The sequence below is a fragment of the Arvicola amphibius genome, chromosome 9 (genome assembly GCF_903992535.2).
Source record: "Arvicola amphibius chromosome 9, mArvAmp1.2, whole genome shotgun sequence".
Taxonomy (NCBI): Eukaryota; Metazoa; Chordata; class Mammalia; order Rodentia; family Cricetidae; genus Arvicola; species Arvicola amphibius.
Genome location: NC_052055.2, coordinates 15,363,469 through 15,385,912, shown reverse-complemented (window position 1 = coordinate 15,385,912; position 22,444 = coordinate 15,363,469). Strand labels below are relative to the sequence as shown.

Here is a 22,444-nt window from a genome sequence, read left to right as displayed (position 1 = left end):
TGGCAGCCCCTCCTCCAGTCCAAATTCAGTTTTCCCATTTGCTCCAGGCTGGGAGAATAATACTCCTGTGCTGGCAACTTTAAGGAGATTGAGAAATGTCTGGGAAGGAATAACCCGGAATTTAACACGAACACTGCTCAGTTTTCTTTTGGGGGCTTGTTTGTACTTACCTTTCCCACTTGGCATTACTATGGAAGCCGATGATTCCCCTCCCTTATACTGCCTTCCTTTCCTTGAGGTTGGGGCTCCTCTCCCACTCCCCCAATGGGCCTATCCAGGACATCTTTGACTATTTCTGCTGGGATAGTATCAACATGCTGTATCCTGTGCACTAGGCCTTCAGAAACATCCTGCTTCAGGTTCCTGCAGAGGATCCTGTCAGGGAAAGAGGAAAACCTGCCACCTGGACTCTTGAACTCTGGCAGGGAATATCTCCATCCTTCAAGTAGCCCCAGGATGATCCTTATTTGCTTGTCTCTTCCTTTCTTCCAGCATCACTCAGGGTATCCACAAGCAGCTCTTAGCCTTTCTAGAAGCAGGAAATGCTTACGGCTTCAGATTCTGTCAGATATCATACACACGTATCACAATGAGCACCTGCCAAATAAAAATTGTGTGTAACCTTATTAAAATTGATCAAGAACATTACAGAACATTTAATCATTTATAAATTATTTAGTCTGTGTTCATATTTTGTAGCCAACTCTTTTTCTATAGGAAATACAACATAGACCCTAGAGAACGATTTGTGTGTGTGCGGTTCTATATACATTAAATGAAAAGCATCCTTTGCCTATCTTTTGTGGCGAATAGACCAACTTTTCCCCCTTTTTGCTTATACTAATCAAGAGCCTTTTGAGAGTCTGTAAAGTATCTCGGATACATGGACGTCAGACGTCAGGTTGGGTGATGTTCCATGTATTCAGTGCTTGCCAGTGTGATTTCTATCTGCTTGTGGCCATTGTTACCCAAGACGTTGATGACCAGTTCTTACACTGGGCCATGCACACTTCAGACTTCAAAGGCCTTTCTTGTCTATTTTCAGGAATTCTTGTTTGATGCCTACAGTAGAGTAGCCCAGTGAACTAATCACAATATATGCGATGGTTTTCCCCAGGTTTACCAGTGGGAAACTGAAAGGCAGGAGGTCAGGTAGTCCGCTCCAGGTATAATAGTCAATTGTTGCGGGGTCAAGATGAGAATCCATGTTCTTAGGGATCCTGTGTGTCCTGTGCTACGCAGGTCCTTATTGGTCCCACAAAGGACTCCTCCAGAAGGAAATTAACCAAGGTTTGTGTGATTAAGATACCTGAGCAGTATGTATATGTTATAAAAGAGCTCCAGCACTGAGTATTCTTTTCTTTGGCCCACGGACAATGGGATCAGATGAACAAATCAGCTCAAGAGGTATTTCTTGAGTAACAGACACTGTAGTAGTTATTGGTGATAGAGCAGTAAACAAAACAAAACAAACACACAAGAAATGAGACTAGATTCCGTTCCTGGGATTCATGGTCTAGACGTGACAATGAATTAAAGAGTCAATATAGAGTAGGCCAGGACTTTACCGGTCGGCATTAAGGGGAAAACAGAAGCAGAATGAAGAGATGGGAAAGTGGAGGAGGTTTTGCAACTTTATTTAGTGCGGTCAATAGTGAGGTGGCATCTTAGATGAGTCTGGAAGGGAGGCACTGTTTCAGGTGTCAAGTTAAAATGACTTCACCTCATACTGACCTTTACTGTAGATGCAATAGTTAAGATCTATTGTCTTCGGTGGGCTGGGTGGTACAAGTCTATAACTCCTAGCTTCTCAGGAGGTGGAGGCAGGATGATTTCAAGTTCAAGGTCTAAATGGGGAACTTATAGAGAGCCTGCCTCAAAATTTAAAAAGTAGGGTTGCATTTGCCTAGCATCTTTAATGGCTTTAGGTCCCATCCCCCAGCACTGGAAAGGTCTATTGTTTAAGCAATTTCTAAACAGGGGCTGTCTCTCATCTCCAATGGTTCAACTTATTGAAATTAATGTATATTTTAAATTTTATGATGGTGTGGAAGTAATATATTTTTAGTATAAATCAAATTTTGCATTTTGTTCTGAATTTGCAAAGCACAGTGTCATCCTGTCACGTGATGTTAAGCAGCAGTGGCCTTAGGATCAGAGAGGGAAGCAACAGATACTCTATAGTATTCCATAGCTGAGCAACACTGTTTGGTAAATAAGGGGGGTTAAATGCACTTTCCACTTAGGATTTTTACAATTTATGGCAGGTGTTTTGGGTCTACTCCTATCATAAATAAAGGCTGATCTATATATAATGCAGCCTATGTTATTTGGTTTAATCTTATTTTCTCTTTTCTTTCTTTCAAGATGGCTGACTATGAACTCATTAGGTATCAAAGGATGGCCTTGTATCACTGATCTCCCTGCTTCCCATTCTTGAGAGCTACGATTACAGATGTGCACCGCCATTTTGGACACTACAGCATTGTTAACTATAACCACCGTGCTGAGAGCCCAATACCTATTTAGCTTATAACTCCAAGTTAATCTTTTATTTGTTTGTTTGTGGCTTTTGGTTTTTCAAGCTAGGGTTTCTCTGTGCAACAGTCCTGGCTGTGCTGAAAGTCCTCACTTTGTAGATCAGGCTGGTTTAGAACTCACAGAGAGCCGCTTGTCTCTGCCTCTCAAGTACTGGGATTATAGGCATGTGCCACCACTGTCAACTGCAAGCTCATATCTTTCAACCAACATTTCTCCATTTCTGCCTTAGTCCTGCCAAATATTTTTTCTATTCTCTGCATTTGTGAATTCAAATTTTTATTTTTTTGAGATTATAATGTAATCATATCATTTCCCCCTTCCCTTTTCGACATCCAAACTCTCCCGTATATCTATCTACTTGCTCTCTTTTAAATTCATGGCTTCTTCCTTTCATTAATTGTTGTTATATACATATATTTATGCATGTTATATATACATAAATTGAGTTTTTAATTTACTTTGTTTTGAGGGTACAGGTTGTTGACTGAGTTTTCTGTTCTGCCTGGTTCCTGCAATCGTAAAGTCCCAAAGAAATCACACAGAGGTCTACATTAACTATAAACTGATTGGCCCATTATCTCAGGCTTCTTATTAACTCTTATAACTTATAATAGCCCATTATTCTTGTCTATGTTAGCCACGTGGCTTGGTACCTTTTTTCGGTGAGGCAGTTGCATCTTGCTTGCTCTGTGGCTGGGTCAGGACTGCAGACAAAACTTTCTTCTTTCCAGAATTCTCCTGTTCTCATTGACCCGCCTCTACTTCCTGTCTGATTGTCATCCCACCTATACTTCCTGCCTGGCTACTGGTCAATCAGCGTTTATTTAAAATATAATTGACAGAATACAAATCACTGTCTCACACCAACAGGTAACTGAAACTTTTGTATGCTAGGCAAATGCTCTACCACTAACCTGCAGCCTGGGCTCACTTTTTCAATCCGACATAGAAGTTAGATGAAGCATTTGTATTTCAGTGTCTGACATATTTCAGTTTGTATATTATTCCCCAAATTTGTATGTATTGTTGCAAGTGGAAATTCCCCTTCCTCTTATGGTTAAGTAATATTCTGTTTTATATGCACATCTTCTCCATCCATTCATCAGTGAACAAAAGCTTGGGTTGTTTACACGTCTTTGCTATTGTGGATAATGCCACAGTGAACATGGGAGTGTCAATAGCTCTTTGACATACAGCTCTCATTGCCTTTGGCTTTATACCAAGTCAAGTAGTGGTATCCCTGGATTATTCAACATCACTTCTATTTTCAATATTTTTAGGAAACCGAAATACTGTTTACTAAAGTAGTATTAATATATGCCAGTGAAGGTAAGTTCCCTTCACATCCTTCTCAAAACTTGCTACCCCTTGTGCTCTTGACATAGCCATTCCAGTAGGTGTGAGCAGGCATCCTTCTGTGGCTTTTGCTTGCATTTCCCTGTTACTTAGTAATGTTGAATTTCTTTTAATCCATTGGGGCACTTGTATGTATTCTTTGTGATCATGTCTATTTAAATCTTTCGCCCTCTTTTATTTTTGCTATTGAGTTTAATGACCTCCTTGTATATTTTTGAAATTAACCTTTTGATGTAGGGTTTGAAACTATTTTCTCCTTCTATAGGCTACCTTTTCATTCTGCTGATTGTTATCTTTGCCGTGCAGAATGTTTTCTTAGGTGAATCGCTTCTTTCTGCTTTTGTTGTCTGTCTTTATGATACCTTTCTTTGCAACTTGATTCATTAATTCATTTAATCCAGTATTTGAATTCTACCTAAATCCAGGAACTGCCCCCAGGCCCTAAGGATTAAAAAGTAGGACTACAGCTGGGGACATAGCTCAGTGGTGAAGACCAGGCATTGTTCTTGCAGAGGAGCCAAGTTCAGTTCTTAGCACATACATTGGGTGGCTCACATCTACTTACAACTCCAGCCTAGGATGATCAGATGCCTATAGCCTTCAGAGGTCCTTGCATTCACACAAACACATGCTCATGCATACACTTAAAAATGCATCTTAAGGGCCAGGCAGTGGTGGCGGATGCCTTTAATTCCAGCATTCAAGAGGCAGAGGCAGGCAGATCTCTGTGAGTTTGAGGACAGCCTGATCTACAGAGAGAGTGTCAGGATAGGCTCCAAAGCTACACAGAGACCCCCCCCCCCCAATAAATAAATAAAATGTATCTTAAAATAGTAGGTCCATTCCTTCTGGAAAAGAAGAAAATATATCAAGGCTGGAGAAATGGTTGAGCATTTAGGAGCATTTGTTGCTTTTGTAGAAGACAAGAGTTCAGTTCCTGACACCCACATGAAGGCTTACTGTCATCAGCAACTCCAGTTCCAGGAGGTCTGACAATCTCCAGGAGGTCTGAGAACCTCTTCTGACTTCCATGAGCATCAGGCTTGTATGTGGTTCACATCCATCTATCTATCCATCCAGGGAAAACATCCAGACACACAAATCAAAGACAACATCAGTAGGTGAGAATACAAAGTGAAAAAAAAATCAGAATGGGGGTGCCGCACTGATGAAGAAGTCATTGCTGTGTGGATGCAGTTGGGATTTTGGAGTGTAATATGGGCTAATGGCATCCACTATATCCAATGTACAGATTACAAATTGGCTGATAAAAAAAAGCATCATTCCAGGCTCATCATTAAGAAGTTGAGGGTAAACTAAGATCAACCTACAGATTCATGGCACTAGTCAACAGCAGAAACATGTACTGAACCCATTTCCTCTCATTTTCAAGACCATTTTGCTCCCATAATACAAACAAGTATGGAATATGAATGTAATTTACAATGTTCTGTGAGATGAGGGAATTCACCATAGTTAAGCAAGAAAAGCAAGAAATTCTGCAAAAGCAGGGAGCGGAAAGCCTTACCTTCTACAGGATGGAGGTGTTTGATACCAATACCCAGCCTTGAGGATTGTTTGTAACAATCCTGCAGATGACTGGGGTCACATGTGGCTCCAATAACCACCTTTACCGACATGGTTCTCATCCTATTTGGAAGATGTTTGAACCCTTAACTCTTGTTCCAGGCCTCTCTAAACCATGCAGTGAGTACAAAGCAAATCTTGAAAAAGCTACCTTTGGCGGGTCCCAAACCGGCAGAAGCCTCAGGAAAGCGCCATAACATCCCACCCACATCCCTTCCCTTTCTTTATTCAAACAAATCTGAAACAACAAAGGTTGAAAACTTTCCACTCCGCCTTATTATAACTGTGCCATGGGTACACAGCCGGCTGGGGTTTTCAGTAGCCCGAGGGAGGTAGGGATGTCTGCTCCCAGCTCCCTCACTCCCACAATAAACAATCACTAAACAGCCTGCTGCCCTAGGCAACTGCTTGTCCAGCTTGGTCAGGCTCTGAGACTAGGATGGGAAGTGTTTCAAACCAGAATGCAGGCTCCGAGGCTAAGGAATGCTCAGGAGTACACCTTGGAGGCACAGGGACTTCCTTTAGAAGACCCCTTTTCCGGATGACGGGGTTTGGGGGAGTTAATGGAAGGAAGGTCAACTGAGGGAAAGAAGAAACGTGGCACATTCACTGGAAATAAAGCTAATTCTTTTTCTTTAAAGGTTCCCTCCTATAGCTAGGGCAGGTGACATTTTAAAAATACCACCTCAATAATAACACCACCAATGGGGGCAAAATGAAATGGCTTCTCTTCAGCCATCAGGTTCCTCCCGTCAGTGAAAAGAACAGGTGAGAGGGACTCAGGAACGAAGAGAGAGAGAGGGCAAGCAGATCAGAAGGGGTCAGATGTTTTCTCCAGCTCACAAGCTCAGATTGAGAGCTGCAACAATTTCACCCGACTGTGACTATTCCCCTTTATTGCTGAGGATGGGTGTCTCCGTGAGGAAGACAGAAAAATATGTGGGTTACCCAGGTGAATTAGGAAAGCTACTTAAATGTTCAAAATAAAATAAAAAAAAAAAAAAAAAATGGGCCTCAGCGGGTCGAAGTGTGGGGGAGAAACATCCCGACCGGCGCTCTCTTTCCACGAAGTCCCCACCTCCTCCCCTCGCTTCTCCATTTTCAGGCATCCTTCCCCAGGAGCCGGTCCTCTCAGCCTCCTGGCGGGGAGGCGTTCCCGGCTCGTGGAGACCCCGGGAATCCCGAGCAGCAAGCTGCCGGCGTGTCCCCACCCTTCCTCCCGCGCCTGTGGGGCCAGCCTGGTCCCGGTCGCATTCCGAGCCCAAGGCCATCGGTGGGCGACGCCCGGCCAGGCTCGCGCTCCGCCCGCCGCTCGTGCGCTCCGGGGTCCCCCGCGCCCGCGCCGCGCCGGCGCCTCTGCCGGCCGCCGGGGGTTATGAATGGGCGCAGCGGAAGCCCCGCCCCACCCGGACGTGACGCCCGGCCAATGGCAGCGCGGGCTGCGTGGATGGATGAGGTCAGCGCTGTCGTGTCGGGAATGGAATGTGTAAGTGTAACATTCAGAACCGGGTAACATTCGGCGACCGATCGCGGCGGTCGGCAGCGCTAGCGCGGGGCCTGCGAAGCGCTGCTCGGGGCCGGCACTACCCGCGGGGAGGACGCGCCGCCGCCGCCGCCGCCCGGCGTCGCCTCGTGCAGCAGCCGGCCGGGCCGCCGCGCGCCCGGGGAGCCGGCCCCGTGAGCGCAGGAGTAAACACCGGCGGAGTGTGGGAGCCGCTGCAGAAGGGAATAAAGAGACATGCAGGGATTTGTGAGGTTACGGCGCCCCAGCTGCAGGATGCACTAGCCGGCTGAAGCCGGGGCGGGTTGACTTGTTGGAACCGTAGTGCTCTGCTCTGCACGGGAGTGTGGATGAGTTGAAGTTGCTTTCCCCGGGCTCGTTCTCCACGCCGCCGAGAGGAATCCAAGCGGCGAGGCAGGCACTTCGTCTTGCCATTGATTGGGTATCGGGAGCGTTTTCTTCACCGTTCTCTTTCTTTTTCCTCCGTCTTGTTGCATGCAAGAAAATTACAGTCCGCTGCTCGCCCGCCCTGGGTGCGAGACCTTCTGCCCGGCTCTCTCCCGTGCATTGTGCAGCCCGAAGATGAAAGACCGAAGGGGAGAAAGTTAAAGAAATCGCCCACATGCGCTGGATCAGTCCACGGCTTGGGGAAAGGCATCCAGAGAAGGTGGGAGCGGAGAGTTTGAAGTCTTTACAGGCGGGAAGATGGCGGACTGGAGCTGAAAGTGTTGATTGGGAAACTTGGGTGATTCTTGTGTTTATTTACAATCCTCTTGACCCAGGCAGGACACATGCAGGCCAAAAAACGCTATTTCATTCTGCTCTCAGCTGGCTCTTGTCTCGCCCTTTTGTTTTATTTTGGAGGCGTGCAGTTTAGGGCATCGAGGAGCCACAGCCGGAGAGAAGAGCACAGTGGTCGGAATGGCTTGCACCAGCCCAGTCCGGATCATTTCTGGCCCCGCTTCCCGGACGCTCTGCGCCCCTTCTTTCCTTGGGATCAATTGGAAAACGAGGATTCCAGCGTGCACATTTCCCCCCGGCAGAAGCGAGACGCCAACTCGAGCATCTACAAAGGCAAGAAGTGCCGCATGGAGTCCTGCTTCGATTTCACCCTTTGCAAGAAAAACGGCTTCAAAGTCTACGTCTACCCGCAGCAGAAAGGGGAGAAAATCGCCGAAAGTTACCAAAACATTCTAGCGGCCATCGAGGGCTCCAGGTTCTACACCTCGGACCCCAGCCAGGCGTGCCTCTTTGTCCTGAGTCTGGATACTTTAGACAGAGACCAGTTATCACCTCAGTATGTGCACAATTTGAGATCCAAAGTGCAGAGTCTCCACTTGTGGAACAATGGTAGGAATCATTTAATTTTTAATTTATATTCTGGCACTTGGCCTGACTACACCGAGGACGTGGGGTTTGACATCGGCCAGGCGATGCTGGCCAAAGCCAGCATCAGTACTGAAAACTTCCGACCCAACTTTGATGTTTCTATTCCCCTCTTTTCTAAAGATCATCCCAGGACAGGAGGGGAGAGGGGTTTTTTGAAATTTAACACCATCCCTCCTCTCAGGAAGTACATGCTGGTATTCAAGGGGAAGAGGTACCTGACAGGGATAGGGTCAGACACCAGGAATGCCTTATATCACGTCCATAACGGGGAGGACGTCTTGCTCCTCACCACCTGCAAGCACGGCAAAGACTGGCAAAAGCACAAGGATTCTCGCTGTGACAGAGACAACACGGAGTATGAGAAGTAAGTAAGGGCTGCCGCCCTTCGAGGCTCAGCTCAGGGCCCTGGATGCCTGAGTCCAGGTGTGAGGTGGGGGATGCCGGGTGGAGATCAGAGAAGCCCTCTGATCTCTTCCTGTTTTGGAGCCTGGGACCAAGCAGCTTGGTTCCAGCGTGGGGGCCGAGTTTGAGCTTCTTCGGCAAACTCGACAGTCAAGTAGGTGAAGGTGTCTCGCCGATACTTTGAAAACAATTCAGGACTGTGTGTCTTCCGTGCATTACGGGGTTCTAATCCAAGTTTGGAAACTGCGCTTCACTGAGGGGTGTTAGGGAATGTTTGTGAGGTGTCTGGAAACCCGGAGAGACTGATTCTTTCCAAGTCCACAGACACTCGGCCCTGTGCTGTCTTCCTCATGAACATGGGTATCTGTTCCCTGTGGAGTTCGCTAGCCTTAAATTTTCATCTTTTCCCCCCAAGCTTTAGATTCTTGCTAGCTGCAGGAATATTTAAATTTTAGCCGCCCAACTTGTGACTGCTTCTTACTCCGTCCACAGCATTGTTATTTATTAAAGGTAGACTTTAAGTTGGCTGAGGCCTGTGGCTCTGAATGTATTCATTCATTCATTCATTCATTCATTCCCTCACTCCTTTAGACAAGTCCTGGCTTCTTTGGAGAAACTTTAAAATCTGGGCCTCCGGCCCTCTGCGGTAAACTACCCTTGCTAATTTAGATTTCCCTTTCTTCTTTGTCTTTATCTATTTGCATATAAATGTAGACTGTTACTCTTTGAATGGGCTTAAGATGCCTCCTTAGCCTCTGTGGAGAGGAGAGTTTTGTCTAGTTGCTAAGTAACTGAGTTGGTTACTTTGTAGCCCCTTTCAGTCTTCCTTTTCCTGGTCTTTAACAGTAGCTGACACACAGGATTGCGGGTCAAAGTTAGAATCCACACATCTGCTTTAAACCGAGGCTAGCAGGTCAGTTTCCTGATAGCTGAGGTCAGTGGCCCAGACTCTCGCTTGTGTCTGGCTGGGAAAGAGTCAGTGAGCTCCTACGGTGCATTTCCACTTTACGCCAGTTAAAAACCAGAGCAGCCTTGTGCTACCCTGGGAAGGAAGGGGAACCTCTCAGCTGCGTACAGCAGGAACTGGCAGAGCTTGGCCGACTGTGCAATTGATTCATGAAATACAGAATAGGAGAAATGCTTCCCAAACCTGATTGGATCCGGAAGGGGGAGGGTGGGAAAGGGGCCCCGAAATGGAAGGTTTGAGTGTTGTCCGCAGACTCCCTCAGACTCTCTGGTCTTGGTGGAAGTGATTGCAAGGGAAATTAAAGTCCTCCCAGACTTGATCATAGAGAAAGAGGGAGGAAGTACCAAGTCCTGGGGTTCTGCTTCTGAACCCCTAAGACCTTCTCCAGTTCAAGCATAGGAAAAGCTGAGGCTAGGATCAATTGTGAATCCCTAGCTTCCTCTTACGCAGGGAAGTTATGTGTGAATATTGAGTGTTGTGATGGAGTGAATCCTCCCCTCCCCCCAAATACTCTTAAACTGTGGCCAGAAAGAAACTGCTTTGTTTAAAGGACATCTACTTCGATATATTCCGGGGGTGCTTGTAAGGAAACAGCGCCTTCTAGGAATTTCTTTGGCTGGTGTGTGATAAAGTCGCTTGGTGAGGTGAGCCTGATCTTTTGATGTCTTCTAAAGCAATCTCACCCCACTTTATAGAAAGGTCAGGATGTTCTTCATTCTGGAAGAGCAGGGGAGCTTGCACCTTAGGCAACTGCGCATTTGCTTGGGAAATATCCTGAGTCCTGGACCTCTTGTCCTATCTGCCTTTTGGTCTTTTCCCCACAGCCAATATTAAGTCTTTACACTTTCTGTGGGAAGCCTACATTCATTTTCTAGAGAGCAGGGGTGAAGAAAGGGGTGGCTGGCTGGCTTCCTTGCAACTTTGTTTTGCTAGTTTAATGTGATTGATTTTTCACCTTTCTGTGATTGGGCCAAAAAAAAAAAAAAGTCTGATATTTTCCACCTTTGTCTTGATTTATGTTGAAAGAGCACCGGGTCAGGGCCTCGCGATCATCCCTTTGGAAATGTGGCATTTAGACAGAAAACAAGTTTGCTGCTTCTTCGGAGCAGGGTTTTCCTTGGTTTTATGTTCGCTTTTACACTTTTTCCAGCCCTGGTTTTGCTCCATTGGATGGATTAGTAGTGCAGAATCCTTGCACTCACCAGCCTGGAGTTCCTAAAGTTTTAATTCCTTGCCCATCTTGGATTATCAGAGTTGTTACTTGCAAATGTTATCGGGTTTCGCTTTTGACTTTGGAATACACAGGGATGAGACCCGAACTCAGAAACCTGGAAGCAGGGTGTCACAGAGCAGACACACGACACACCTATGCTACACTCTGAAAGCAATAAAACCGATGGATGCGTCCTTACCCTGGGGCCTGCAGAACTCCTCAGCCCCACTGAGGCTGACCACACCAGGCCTTTGAAAAGCAGGAGATACTGATGTCAGGTCTGTGGAAGTGACCCTTGAGGGTTTGGGTTCTTACATGGAATCAACCCTTGAGTTGGTTTCTACTCAGGGTTTAGGCTGTTTTCAGGGTGCTCCAAGCATTCACTTAATAACAAACTGGAAAGACAGGATCAATTTTCATCTACTTCTCGTCTTCATTAGCAAGTGCCTATGAAAAGGTTTCAACTTAATTTGCTTCTGCAGGCAGTCTTGTACAAGTTTGCTTTGGACACCGGATCTGATAATTAGATTGGAAATTTGTGGTACCTTGATTGTGTTAGGCTGGTAGAATGTGAGCAGATGCTTCAACCCCAAACATAGTTGCTTTTAGTGATAGTGTATGATGCTGTAGGTGATTAAAGTCAGGTGGTTGAGGATTCCTGTCCCACTCATGATTTTGTGAAAACTCACACATTGGTCACACCAGCATAGAACAGCTCCATCGGGTGAATGGAAATGTTATCCCAGAGGAAAAAGAATAGTTCCTGTAAACTTTGACCCAGCTTTCCAAGATTATATTAAACATCCAATTTTTTTATGATGTACATAATTTTTTATCAGTTACATATCGTTTTAGTTTTTTGAGACAGGGTTTTTCTGTGTAGCCCTGTCTGTCCTGGAACTTGTTCTGTAGACCAGGCTGGCCTTGAACTCAGGGATCCACTGTCTCTGCCTCCCTAGTGAGGGGATCAGTACAAACCCCACCACACCCTGCTTTCAGTCACACATCCTGACAGGCATAAGTGACAGCCACTGAAACAAGTCCCTGGTGGAACTTGGTGATCCAGAGTGAGGCCTTGGAGCAATGCTCTCCATCCTAATCCTTTTTGGCTTCTTAGGGATCCTTGCTATGTCTCTGCATGAAGGTCACGGTTCAAATCCCCTTGAAGGTCATTATTCTGGAACTTCAAATTTGGCTATCCCAAACAGAAGGAAGAGGAGGTAATGAGAGGTGGCATCTACTTTTGACACCAACCCCCCCGCCATGATTGTTTCCAAGCAGCTTTTGTGAGAATAGTCAAGACTGTGCAGATCTTTGGACCCTTTTCTGTGTTCCCTATTGGACCCTTTTCTGTGTTCCCTAAAGCTGTACTCTACTAGTATTTAATAGACAAAAATATTTCAGTGCAGTGTGTGCACGTGTCCATATGGAGGCCAGTGCTCTTCTTTTGGTGAGTTCTGGGAATTGAACGCGCATCCTTAGGCTCGGAGACAAGTGCCTTTCCCCACTGAGACACCTCATCAGCTGCAGCCTTGTCATCTTTAAGGTGTCCTTTGGCTTCTAGCACTCTCTTTTCTTAGGAGTAGGAAATAAAGGATGGCAAATTTTAGGGACCAGTCGGAACTCTTGACGGCTGTCAGAAGTAGGTCTAGGATGGTCTTTGGGATTTTTCATTAGTCAGTGCTCTTCCGTTTCTAATTGCCAATCCTTTGGAAACTCTCAGCCCCCAGGATATCTGACCTGGTGCTGGTGTTTGGTGTTCCTGTAATTTTATGAAAACTTTCCCAAGGTGACTGGCAGGCGGCAAAAAAAAAGGAAAAAAAAAAGGAAAAAAATTCACATCCAGTTTATCCTGTAGCTTAAAGGGCTGATGAACTCTTTAAAGGACATCTTCAGAGTCTTGCTGTGGGGTTCATATTTTCTTTTTATTTGTTAATTAAGGTGGGTGTGTCCCAGGAAGTGCTTAGCTTAACTAGTTCTTTTTAATATTTTACTTTATTGCGGCTCTCTATATGGGTTGAAGAATTTAGGGGAACACATCGAATTGGCCGAAGAAGGTGATCGAAGACGCCATGGTAGAGGAAGGGAAATGTGCTTAGGACAAGTCATAACACAGAAGGGCTTTTCCCTTTTTGCTCCATTATCCTAAAGGGGCTAAAGGGGCTTGACAGACACTTGGAGCAAGTTCCTGATGGCCCAGGCCTAAGTCTTCGCTAAACGCTTCCCTCCTCGGAAGTGAGAGGCAGGAGCTGCATGTCACAGACTTCAAATGTCCCATATTAGCGCCTTTCTTCCCACAGTTGTGTGATGGCACAAAAGTGTCTCTAAAATAAGCTACAGATTAGAAAAAAGCCGACAAGCATGTTTCTGACAGTAAAGCTGTACCCCCTCTCCCAGGTTCCCTCCCCTCTCTGGACTCACTTTTTGCAGAGACCACCTGAAAGTCTGCTTCGCAAGGAATTAAGGTTGGGGGTGGGAGGGTGCTATCACTCCTTGGAGGGATATTTGCATTTTGTTTGAATGCGAGTAAGGAGTCTCTGAATGGTATCTGTTACCTGAGCTATGGGCCTAAAAGATTGCACTACAATTCGTGACAAACTGCTAAGATTTGACCATGTCCTCCTGAGAGGAGGCCACCTTTGTTCCTCTTGATATCGGTTGGGCGGCCCAGAATTGATAAAAGGAGACACAATACGTTCAGGTGATTACGGTTTAACCTCGTATCCTGGAGGATCTGCTGTCGCAGACCAGGGTACTAGAAAACTCTCTCAGTGACTTTGTGGCAGTGTCTTATCAAAGGTTTCGGCGGGTAGGACCTGGCTGCCTGGCTCACAGCCACCTTGCAGCAGATCTTGTTAGTGCATATACCAGTGTGTAAGCTGAAGCCAGGGGTGCCGAGGGAGCTTGTCCAAGGCTTCCCAGCTTCTCAGTGGCAGAACTTGGGTTGTAGCCCAGGCCTTCTGGCTCCCCGCTCTCTGTCTTCTCACCATGGCCTGCTCCTGCTTCCTGACACTCAGCCGGCAACAGGTCAGGTGATGTGGTCACTGAAACCTGCAGTGTTCAGGCATCCATGTGGGAACGCCTCATCGATTGAATGTTGCAACTAACGGTTTTCACTTCACATCTCTCCTACATTGGTCAGCTTTGAACTTGCTGCCCGCCTTCCAAGCTGGAAACGTGCTTATTACTTGACGTCGCCTTTCTGAACTCAGTGAAACCGTTCAGCAAGTGTATTGTGTATCCATTTCACACATCAGAATGTAGGGCGTAGAGGGGAGGAAAGCAAGTATGGGATTGCATCCAACGGACTTAGGATCCTGTAACCAGGGGCTTTAGATCCTAGAGCCTATTTTGGCGCCCCGGAGAATGAAATATTCACCCACAAGTTAGCAAGAGAGCTAGGCGTGTGTCTGTCTGATGGGCCTCTCCTTGCTTTGCGCATGCTCCCCAAGGAACGGATCAGCTTGCACGTGTGGGAGAAGGAACTCGGTTCTGATGCTGAAACTTTGAACTCCTTGAAGGGAAGCATTTGTCAAAGTGACCTTTGCTCTCATGGAAAAGTCCCCTGCCAGCCTAGGATGGACCCTCCTGGGATGGGGACTGGCGTGATAGTTGTCCCAGGTAGATGTGTGACCCAATAGTCTAAGACCCACTGGGAGATTCTGCTTTCTGACCCAGGGCGCCAGTTCCTCAGGGCCTTCCGCTCTAGAACAGCGGTGATTCTCAACCCAACCCATGAGTCATGACCCCTTTGGAGGGGGTCAAACAACCGTTTCACCAGCCTCACCTAAGACCATCTGAAAACACAGATATTTATGTTATGAATCATAATGATAGCAAAATTACAGCTATGAAGTAGCAACCAAAATAGTTTTATGGTTGTGGGGGGGGGGGAGTCATCACAACACGAGGAACTGTATTAAAGGGTTGCAGCCTTAGGAAGGTTGGGAGTCAGTGGTCTAGAAAGAAACAGTGTTGCTTGGCTGAGGTGCTGCTCAGGAGTAGAGCTTGGTGGTCGAGCTCATGTTGGCAAACCCAGACACACATAATTCAGGTAAAACTTTTTTTTTTTTTTGCAAGTAACACAAGTGGCCCTGTGGCTCAGTGAACACGAAGACTTGAGTCTGGATGACTACCTGTGTAAAAAGCCAGCTATTCATGGTTATAATTTCAGTACTGGGGAGTTGGAGACCAGAGGATGTTTGATGCTTGCTGGACACCTAGTCTGCTTTAGTTGGTAAGCTTCAGGGTCAGAAAATACGGTGACGTGGTTGAACCAGGCACCCCATAATGGCACTGACCTCTGTCCTCCAAATGACTTGTACTCACGACTGCCGCATGCACGCACACACATGAGCACACGCGCCATACAAGCCGTTTAGCAGCTTTCTGTGAGAAACAGCTATGGTACAGAATAGAGCAAAGTGACATTATGGTTCATTTCTTACCCCTTTGCGAGAGCTAGGCCACGTTAAAGTTTGACTTAGCCACCTAACTTTCTATTTGTATTGTTTTATCTCTGTTCTAGCCTAGCACTTTGTCCAGCTATGTGAATTATTTAGTCAGTGGTAAATAAATCTTAACTTCATTGTTTGCCCAAGCTGCCCACGAGCTGAAGCTGGGGCTGCTGCTTTGGTAAGCACACCTCCCATCCTTCCACAGGCTGCTCCGTCTGCTTCGGAAAGTTGAAATCAGGTCTAAGTATACTTTCGGACTTCTTCCCTTCCCATAATTTACGAGCATTCTACTGTCCTTCCAACATGACTTTGAAAGTGAGATTTTTTTAAAAAATATTTATTTATTTATTATGTATACAATATTCTGTATATGTGTATGCCGAAAGTGAGATTTTCGAAAGCACTTTTTTTCGCTTTTAATTCATGTTATAATTTAACCTTTTATATTTTCTTAGTTGGGAGGACGAATTTCACCAGAGTGCCTGCTTCCTGACCAACATCTCTTTTTCAAACACAACAGAAGACTCATGTGCCCACCCTCCCCCCCCTTACCGCTCATCCCTCTAGGATAGTAGGTGTTTTTAAGGTGAGGGTGAGCACCCAGTTAGGGAAGTAGCCACCATTAAATGACAGCTTAGATAAACATTGTAGGTGGTAATTGGTCCTGCAGGGGGTCTTTGAAGCTCCTGGCTCTTTTCCCTTTGAAGTTTTGTTTTGGCTCCAGCCAAAAACCTCTCTGGTCTCTTTGCTGTGCTGGCAGCCCTCGACTTTTCTCAGCAAACACAATGCTAGCTTTCTGGGGAAATCTCAGGGTCTGTTGACCTTACTTGGGGAAGATACCTTTCTTCTAGCATCTTGTATCAGTTGAGACCTTTGCTTCTATTTTCCCTTTGATTGTAGACGCCATGATTCATGGGGAATGAATTTGGGCAGGTTCTTCACCTCTGGACAGCCAAGTAAGGAATTCTTAAACCTAATTGCTTGTTTTAAGTGTCTTTAAAACCACACACGCATGCACGCGCGCGCGCACACACACGCACGCGCGCGCGCACACACACAGAGTCAACAGTTTATGTCCTTATTTTCAAGCCTTTTTTATTTTTTGGTAATGTCACTCCTTTTAATAGCTTGAGATACTTGAAGCAATGCATACATTTTCCTTAATACCTTTTTGTCTTATATGAAGCCTTAGAAAGCAGAGCCTGGGATTCCGAGCCAGGGAATAACTGACTCACAGGATTCCCGGACTAGGTTTTTAACCTCTCAGCCTCAGTTGTTGTATCTGGAAGCAGAGATTAGATTACCAGCCTTGCAGGGTCATGAAGAAGATCAAAAGAGCTGGATTGTATGTGAATGTACCTTGTAAATGCTAATATGCGCTCTAGGGTGGTGGTGTTATTAAAACCATCTTCCCGTCATGGTCTAAGCAACTATATAGTGGCTCAGTTAGTTATGAAACTAACTGCGCCCCTGTAGTAACTCTGTTCATCTCTTCCCTGAAACTGAATTCCCAGGTAATTGGTGCTCTGGTGTTTAGTCATTCCTCTGTGGGATGTAGAAAGACCTGACCTGTGGGGGGGTCTTCAGGCTAGAGGTGGCAGGTGGCAGGGAGAGAGGGTGGCCTCAGGGATAGTCCAGCATTTCCTTCATCCCAGGTTCCCTTCTTCGAGAATGCAGCTTATTCCTCTTGCAGCTGCCGTTACCAGCCAAGAAGGACACGTGGAGAGCCACCTTGTGTGAATGGAACTGAGCCATTAGCCATCTTCTTGAGCTGGCTCCGCAGGTTCTTGGGCTGCAGTGACAAGCACCAAATCTCTCAGTCCACTGTAAGTCACAGGATTTGTTTTAAGGGGACATGAGACAGACACTAAACTGATACCTCTAAGTTCCTGGGATCCAACATATATACGTAGACAGGGAGCTTTGTTCCTGCCCGGGCCAGCTTTTCTGTTTCTCTGTGTCTGCCTGCCGCCACTGGTTAGCCTTTTCTCAAAGGTGTCTGTTGTCCTGGTCTGGCGGGAAACCAAGGCTGGTTGACTTTTCCAGTCACTCTTGCAGGGAGGAGTCATCTTAGGCCATGACTTGGGTGTGGTAGAGACCTGAGCAGTGGAGGGGTCGTCCCTATCTCTCCTCCACTGCTGACTTAACAGTCTCTATTTTGCAAATGGGCTGTTTTTGTTTGTTTTTGCAAAGATTATTTAACAAGTAGGTGATTGCAAAAGGCAGTTATAAATGAACCTCCCTGGGCTGGGGACCGAAATGATAGTTACCCCAGGTAGTTGTGTGATCCAATAATATTGGGAGATTCTGCTTCTGGGACACAGGACACCAGTCGCTCTCAGGGCCTTAGGCTCCAGAACAGGTGGACATCCTTTTGCAAAGCACATCTTGAAGTCGTTTCCTGGAACAGGGCACTGTGGTTAGGGGAAGTTAACTGTGGCAGGGACTATTGAAGCCATATCCTGTTGGCACTTGTGTGTCGGAACCCAGTAGATGGGAACAGCCACTAATATTTTAGAACTTTGACTGTGTGTTGGTAACTGGGTTGCATCTTCTTCATCTTGCTGAGCTCTTAGCAGGAAAGTACCATTTGCTCAAACGAAGATACAGAGGCAGAGAATCATTAAGTTGACCTACATAAAAGCGCGCAGACTATGCAAATGCAGGGCTTCTGATTTCCAGGCCTGTGCTCTCCACCATAGTAACCTTGGTGCTTTTGAATGCATAGTCCTCTCTGCCAGCCACAGGACCACACTCTCACCAGTTGTCAGGTTTGATTGATGGGTCCCCACCCATCACTTGGGTTTTCACCTGGAACTGATTTCACTGAGTTTAAAGAGAGAATTCTAACCATTTTGGAAATCTGATTGCCCAGATGTAACGGATTTGAAACAGTAACTCCAAGGACAAGAGTCGGATTCTTGCAGATTGATCTGGGAAGATGGACAGCTGACAAGACAGACATAAGAAAGTAGGGGCCTGCGACACTTGGGAGCAGTTGCCGGGCAGTGTATGAATAGCTGGCCCGGTGTTCAAGAGTGTGCCCTCCACACTGCACAGCAGCGACTGTGCCTCTGAGCCCTGGGTAGTAAGTACCTTGCTTGTCACCCGGCAGAGCTTCGGCAAATATTTGCTAAGCTACACTGTCGTTTAGTGCTGACCCCAAGGCACCACTTGTGTGTACTCTTCCTTAGTAAGTGGAAAAAACAGTGCATTTCTATCACTTCCTTAGCATATGGGCGATATAAAAATATTTGGGTGCTCTTAAAACTAAGCTGTCCCAGCCGGGCGGCGGTGGCGCACGCCTTTAATCCCAGCACTCGGGAGGCAGAGGCAGGCGGATCTCTGTGAGTTCGAGACCAGCCTGGTCTACAAGAGCTAGTTCCAGGACAGGCTCCAAAGCTACAGAGAAACCCTGTATCGAAAAAAAAAAAAAAAAACTAAGCTGTCCCTTTGAAAACTTGTCCATCGGGCCAACCTTAGCATAACGTTGCCTGCATGCCCGGGTACTAAGGAAATGGGCACGAGGAATTGAGATGTAGAGAAAGGTGGTGCCCGGGAGGTGATGAGGAGACCTCGCATTGCCCCTGGTAGGTATGCCAAGGTATACAACAGCGTGCTCTTAGCGATAAGAACTCATGAGTGGAAAGGCAGAATGGATTCCACCACGCACCCTGTGTGCATTCCAGCGCCCTGAGAGCTCATGAAACCATCTGTGGTGTTGCTGGTGTAAAACAGGATCATAGCACTGCCTTGTGTGAATATGCCCAGGGCTCCGCACAGGGAGGTGACACCTTATGGCTGCCGGTCCAGCTGTGCCTGCCTCCTCAACTTCATCCCATCCTCAAGTGAGAGCCACACCCCTCTTCCTACTTCCTTTCCCAGCAGCTTCCTGGAAAGCTGCTGCCCTGCTCTTTCTCACTTCCGGAGTCACGTCTTGGACCCCTGGTCTGTGCTTTCTTAGAACATTTCATGGTTACTGTAGCTTTGGGTTTCTGTTTATTTAACTCTTTGTGTCTCTCGTTCCAGTATATTGCCTGTATGCCGAAGGCAGGAGCCATGGATCCATTAGTGCTTTTCTTTTTAATTTGGTTTAGTGTATTGCAGTCAGTGTCCACAAAACAGCCTTTGCTGCCTATCAGATGCATACACTAGCTATTCAGCGGTGACGTGCACCCTGCCCTCTGATATCATGCTAATGGTATCCCATGTTAGAAGATGCCAGGCTCCCTGAAGAAGAGCAAGGTCATGGAAAGTACAGTGGCCCCACGATGTGGTTGGATGTCCTTGGAGCTTCTGAGAACAGGTCTTGGCTCCAGGCTCCCTAGCGATGAAGTTCTGGGTTTGTGAAAACATGCATCAGCCAGCGTTTTGGAAGCCCAGCGAAAGCAAGACTAAGAGATGCTTTTGGGGTTTTTAACTATGGAGGGAAGAAAGCCTCCCTGGGCACATGGCTGGGGACTTCCCCACCCTAGTTCTGGGAAAGCCCTTGTGGGGTTTGGAGGACAACCTGAGGTGCCTGTCTGCTTTGTTCCAGGCAGCGTCTCATTGCTGCTTCTTGCTGTGGACCTCAGTCTTGCTGGCTCCTGAGCACCTAGTGAGTCTCCTGTCTCTAACCCCAACTCGCTGTAGGATAACTGTTATTAGAGACATCATTATGGAGTCTGTCCTTTTTATTTGTGTTCTGGAGATATGAATGCAAGTCCTCATGCTTGTATGGCAAACACTGAACCCACCTCGCCATCTCCCTAGCCCTGGTCCTGTCATCAAAAAATTGGTCATTTTTATTGAACCACCTAGAGTGTGGCCACTGTTGACCGTAGATTCCAAGCAGGAGGTCTGTTAGGCCTCGCCCCCTTTGATTTATAGGACAGACTTTCCAGTTTCTCCTCCAAGTTCATTTTGTTCTTTTGGTGACTTACCTGGTTCCCTTTTTTGTTTCCAAATAGGAAATTTCTTCCAGTATTTTTTGAGAGGAACTTTCTCCTTGTTCCTTTGTAAAACAACTCTTGTGTTGGTGTGAAAAGTAGCTAAATCAAATGCAAATGAACCAAGAGGGGTTGCTGTACACAAACCCAAGAGGACTAAATGAAGAAGTACCAGGGTCCACTTTGTCATTTAACTTTAATAGTTAAATTTTAATAGTCTCCAGCTACTAACTAACTAACTAACTCCCCGCCTTCATTTTTTTTTAAAAAAAAAATAAACTATTATAAAAAAAATACCCTTACGAATAGATAAAAAAACATCATAACCCAAATTAACTAGACCCAAAGTCTATACAACTTAAGAACTTATTACAGTTCGAAATGGCAGCTGTGGGATTTCACATTACGTTTGACCCTTTCCATACCAGTTGTGTGTTGTGTAGCTGTCCGTCACACAAGCTAAACAGGCCATTCGGAATTAGAACTGGAGCGAAAAGCAGCTGTCTGTCCGCTGGCACAACCCGTGTCCACTTCCGCGTTCGGGCCTTCCTCACCTCCTGTGTCCAGCCTTCCTTGTTTCCATCCTTCACGTTACTCTGTACCCATAGGTGCATGGCTCCATCCTGCGAATGGGAGAGCAAGCAGTTTATTTCTTTCTGAGATTTCCTCTATCCCCCCCAAAGGTTGGAGGAATAAAAATTTTGGTGTTCTTTATTTTTTTTTTCTCCCTTTCATCTGAGCTCTGTTAACTGGTACTTGAAGCGTTGCTGCTAAGCACACAGCAACACGGTGCTTAATAAAGCTATCAGGCTTCTAATGAATTCATGTGGAGATTTTTCATTCAATTAAAAGGCAAGGGGAGGGGTTGAGCGGAAGGTGTACTGGTATTTCTCCTGCTGGCTTCTATTTCCTGCCTTCAGAATCTGCCGTGGCTCCCGAGGGCCTGCGCTTGGCATGTCACATGGCAATGCGCGGGGTGTCTAGCTTGCATGATGCGCTGTGGTGCCGTGACTTGTTATTAGTAGGTCTTAAACATTGACTTGTATTTGCTGACGATCATATGACACTTGATTAAGTATGAATTATGTTTTTCTCTTCCTCCAAAGGTTGGTAATACTATTTTCCAAAATTATGGCTAGCTCTGTATATCCAAAGTAATTGGAAAATCCAATCAGCGGGGAATCTGACACCAAAATGCTTTTGCTTTGCTGAGAGGCAAAGAAATTTGTGTGCGAAAAAACTGCTTCTTATGTAATACAGGCGCCTTTAAAATTCACATTAAAAAAGCTACCTTGAAACAGCGTGTTTTATGATGACCGCATTTTTGAGTATGGTGCAATGTAGCAAACCTTTAAATGCAGAGCCGTGGCCTTTTATTGATTCAAGGAGTAGAAATGTGCAAATTTCTTTATATTTGGATTGTAGAGTTATAGTACATTTTTTAAATGAGCAGTAGTTTATGTTAAGATAAAATTTAACTACCTCAGTGTTTAGTACAGGTAAAAGATTCCAGTAGTATTTTAATGAATTTATTTTATGTGTTGCTGTGTCTAAGGAGAAACTCAAGTAAGGATAATAGAGGGCAGAAAGGATTAAATGTCAAAATAAATGATAGGCTTCAGTAAAGATAAGTGAAGAAGTCATTACCTATAAGTCAAAGAAGCAGGAGTCGGAGAGGAGACGCTAACGTGTGGAGTGTCTTCAGTGGCGTTTCTTCAGGTGGCTGGCTCTCTGTTTCTTTCCTCTAGAGTTTCCTTGAGCTCCCTGGTGATTGGGGGTGCCAGGTCTGCACACAGTATCTGTCTGTCTGTAGCTGGAAATGGGTTTGTGTGTGTGTATGTGTGTGCGACACCTGTGCTCAGTTTATTCTAAGCCGTTGGGGTTAGGCAGTCTCCTTTAGAGAGATAACAGTGAGATTACAGAAGCAGATGGGCAGGGTTGAAATACGCCTCTAATCCCAGCACTCAGGGGGTGGAGGCAGGAGGATCTGAAGTTTAGGGTCATCCTAGGCTAAAAGAACCACAACTATTAATCCAACCCCTCACCCCTACTCCGGGGGGGGGGGAAGGGTCAGAGACATGTTCTTTCTATGTCGTGAAAGCC

General features: G+C 46.1%; 1 protein-coding gene across 1 annotated transcript in view; it reads left to right on the top strand.

Moving 5' to 3' along the window:
- Positions 1-7,111: 7,111 nt before the first annotated feature.
- Ext1 (exostosin glycosyltransferase 1) overlaps positions 7,112-22,444 on the top strand; it is a 268,225-nt gene continuing 252,892 nt past the window's right edge. The window contains exon 1 of the mRNA XM_038342313.2: positions 7,112-8,738. Within this exon, the coding sequence (XP_038198241.1) occupies positions 7,777-8,738 (962 nt within the window). The 5' untranslated portion in view covers positions 7,112-7,776. The remainder of the gene's footprint in view (positions 8,739-22,444) is intronic.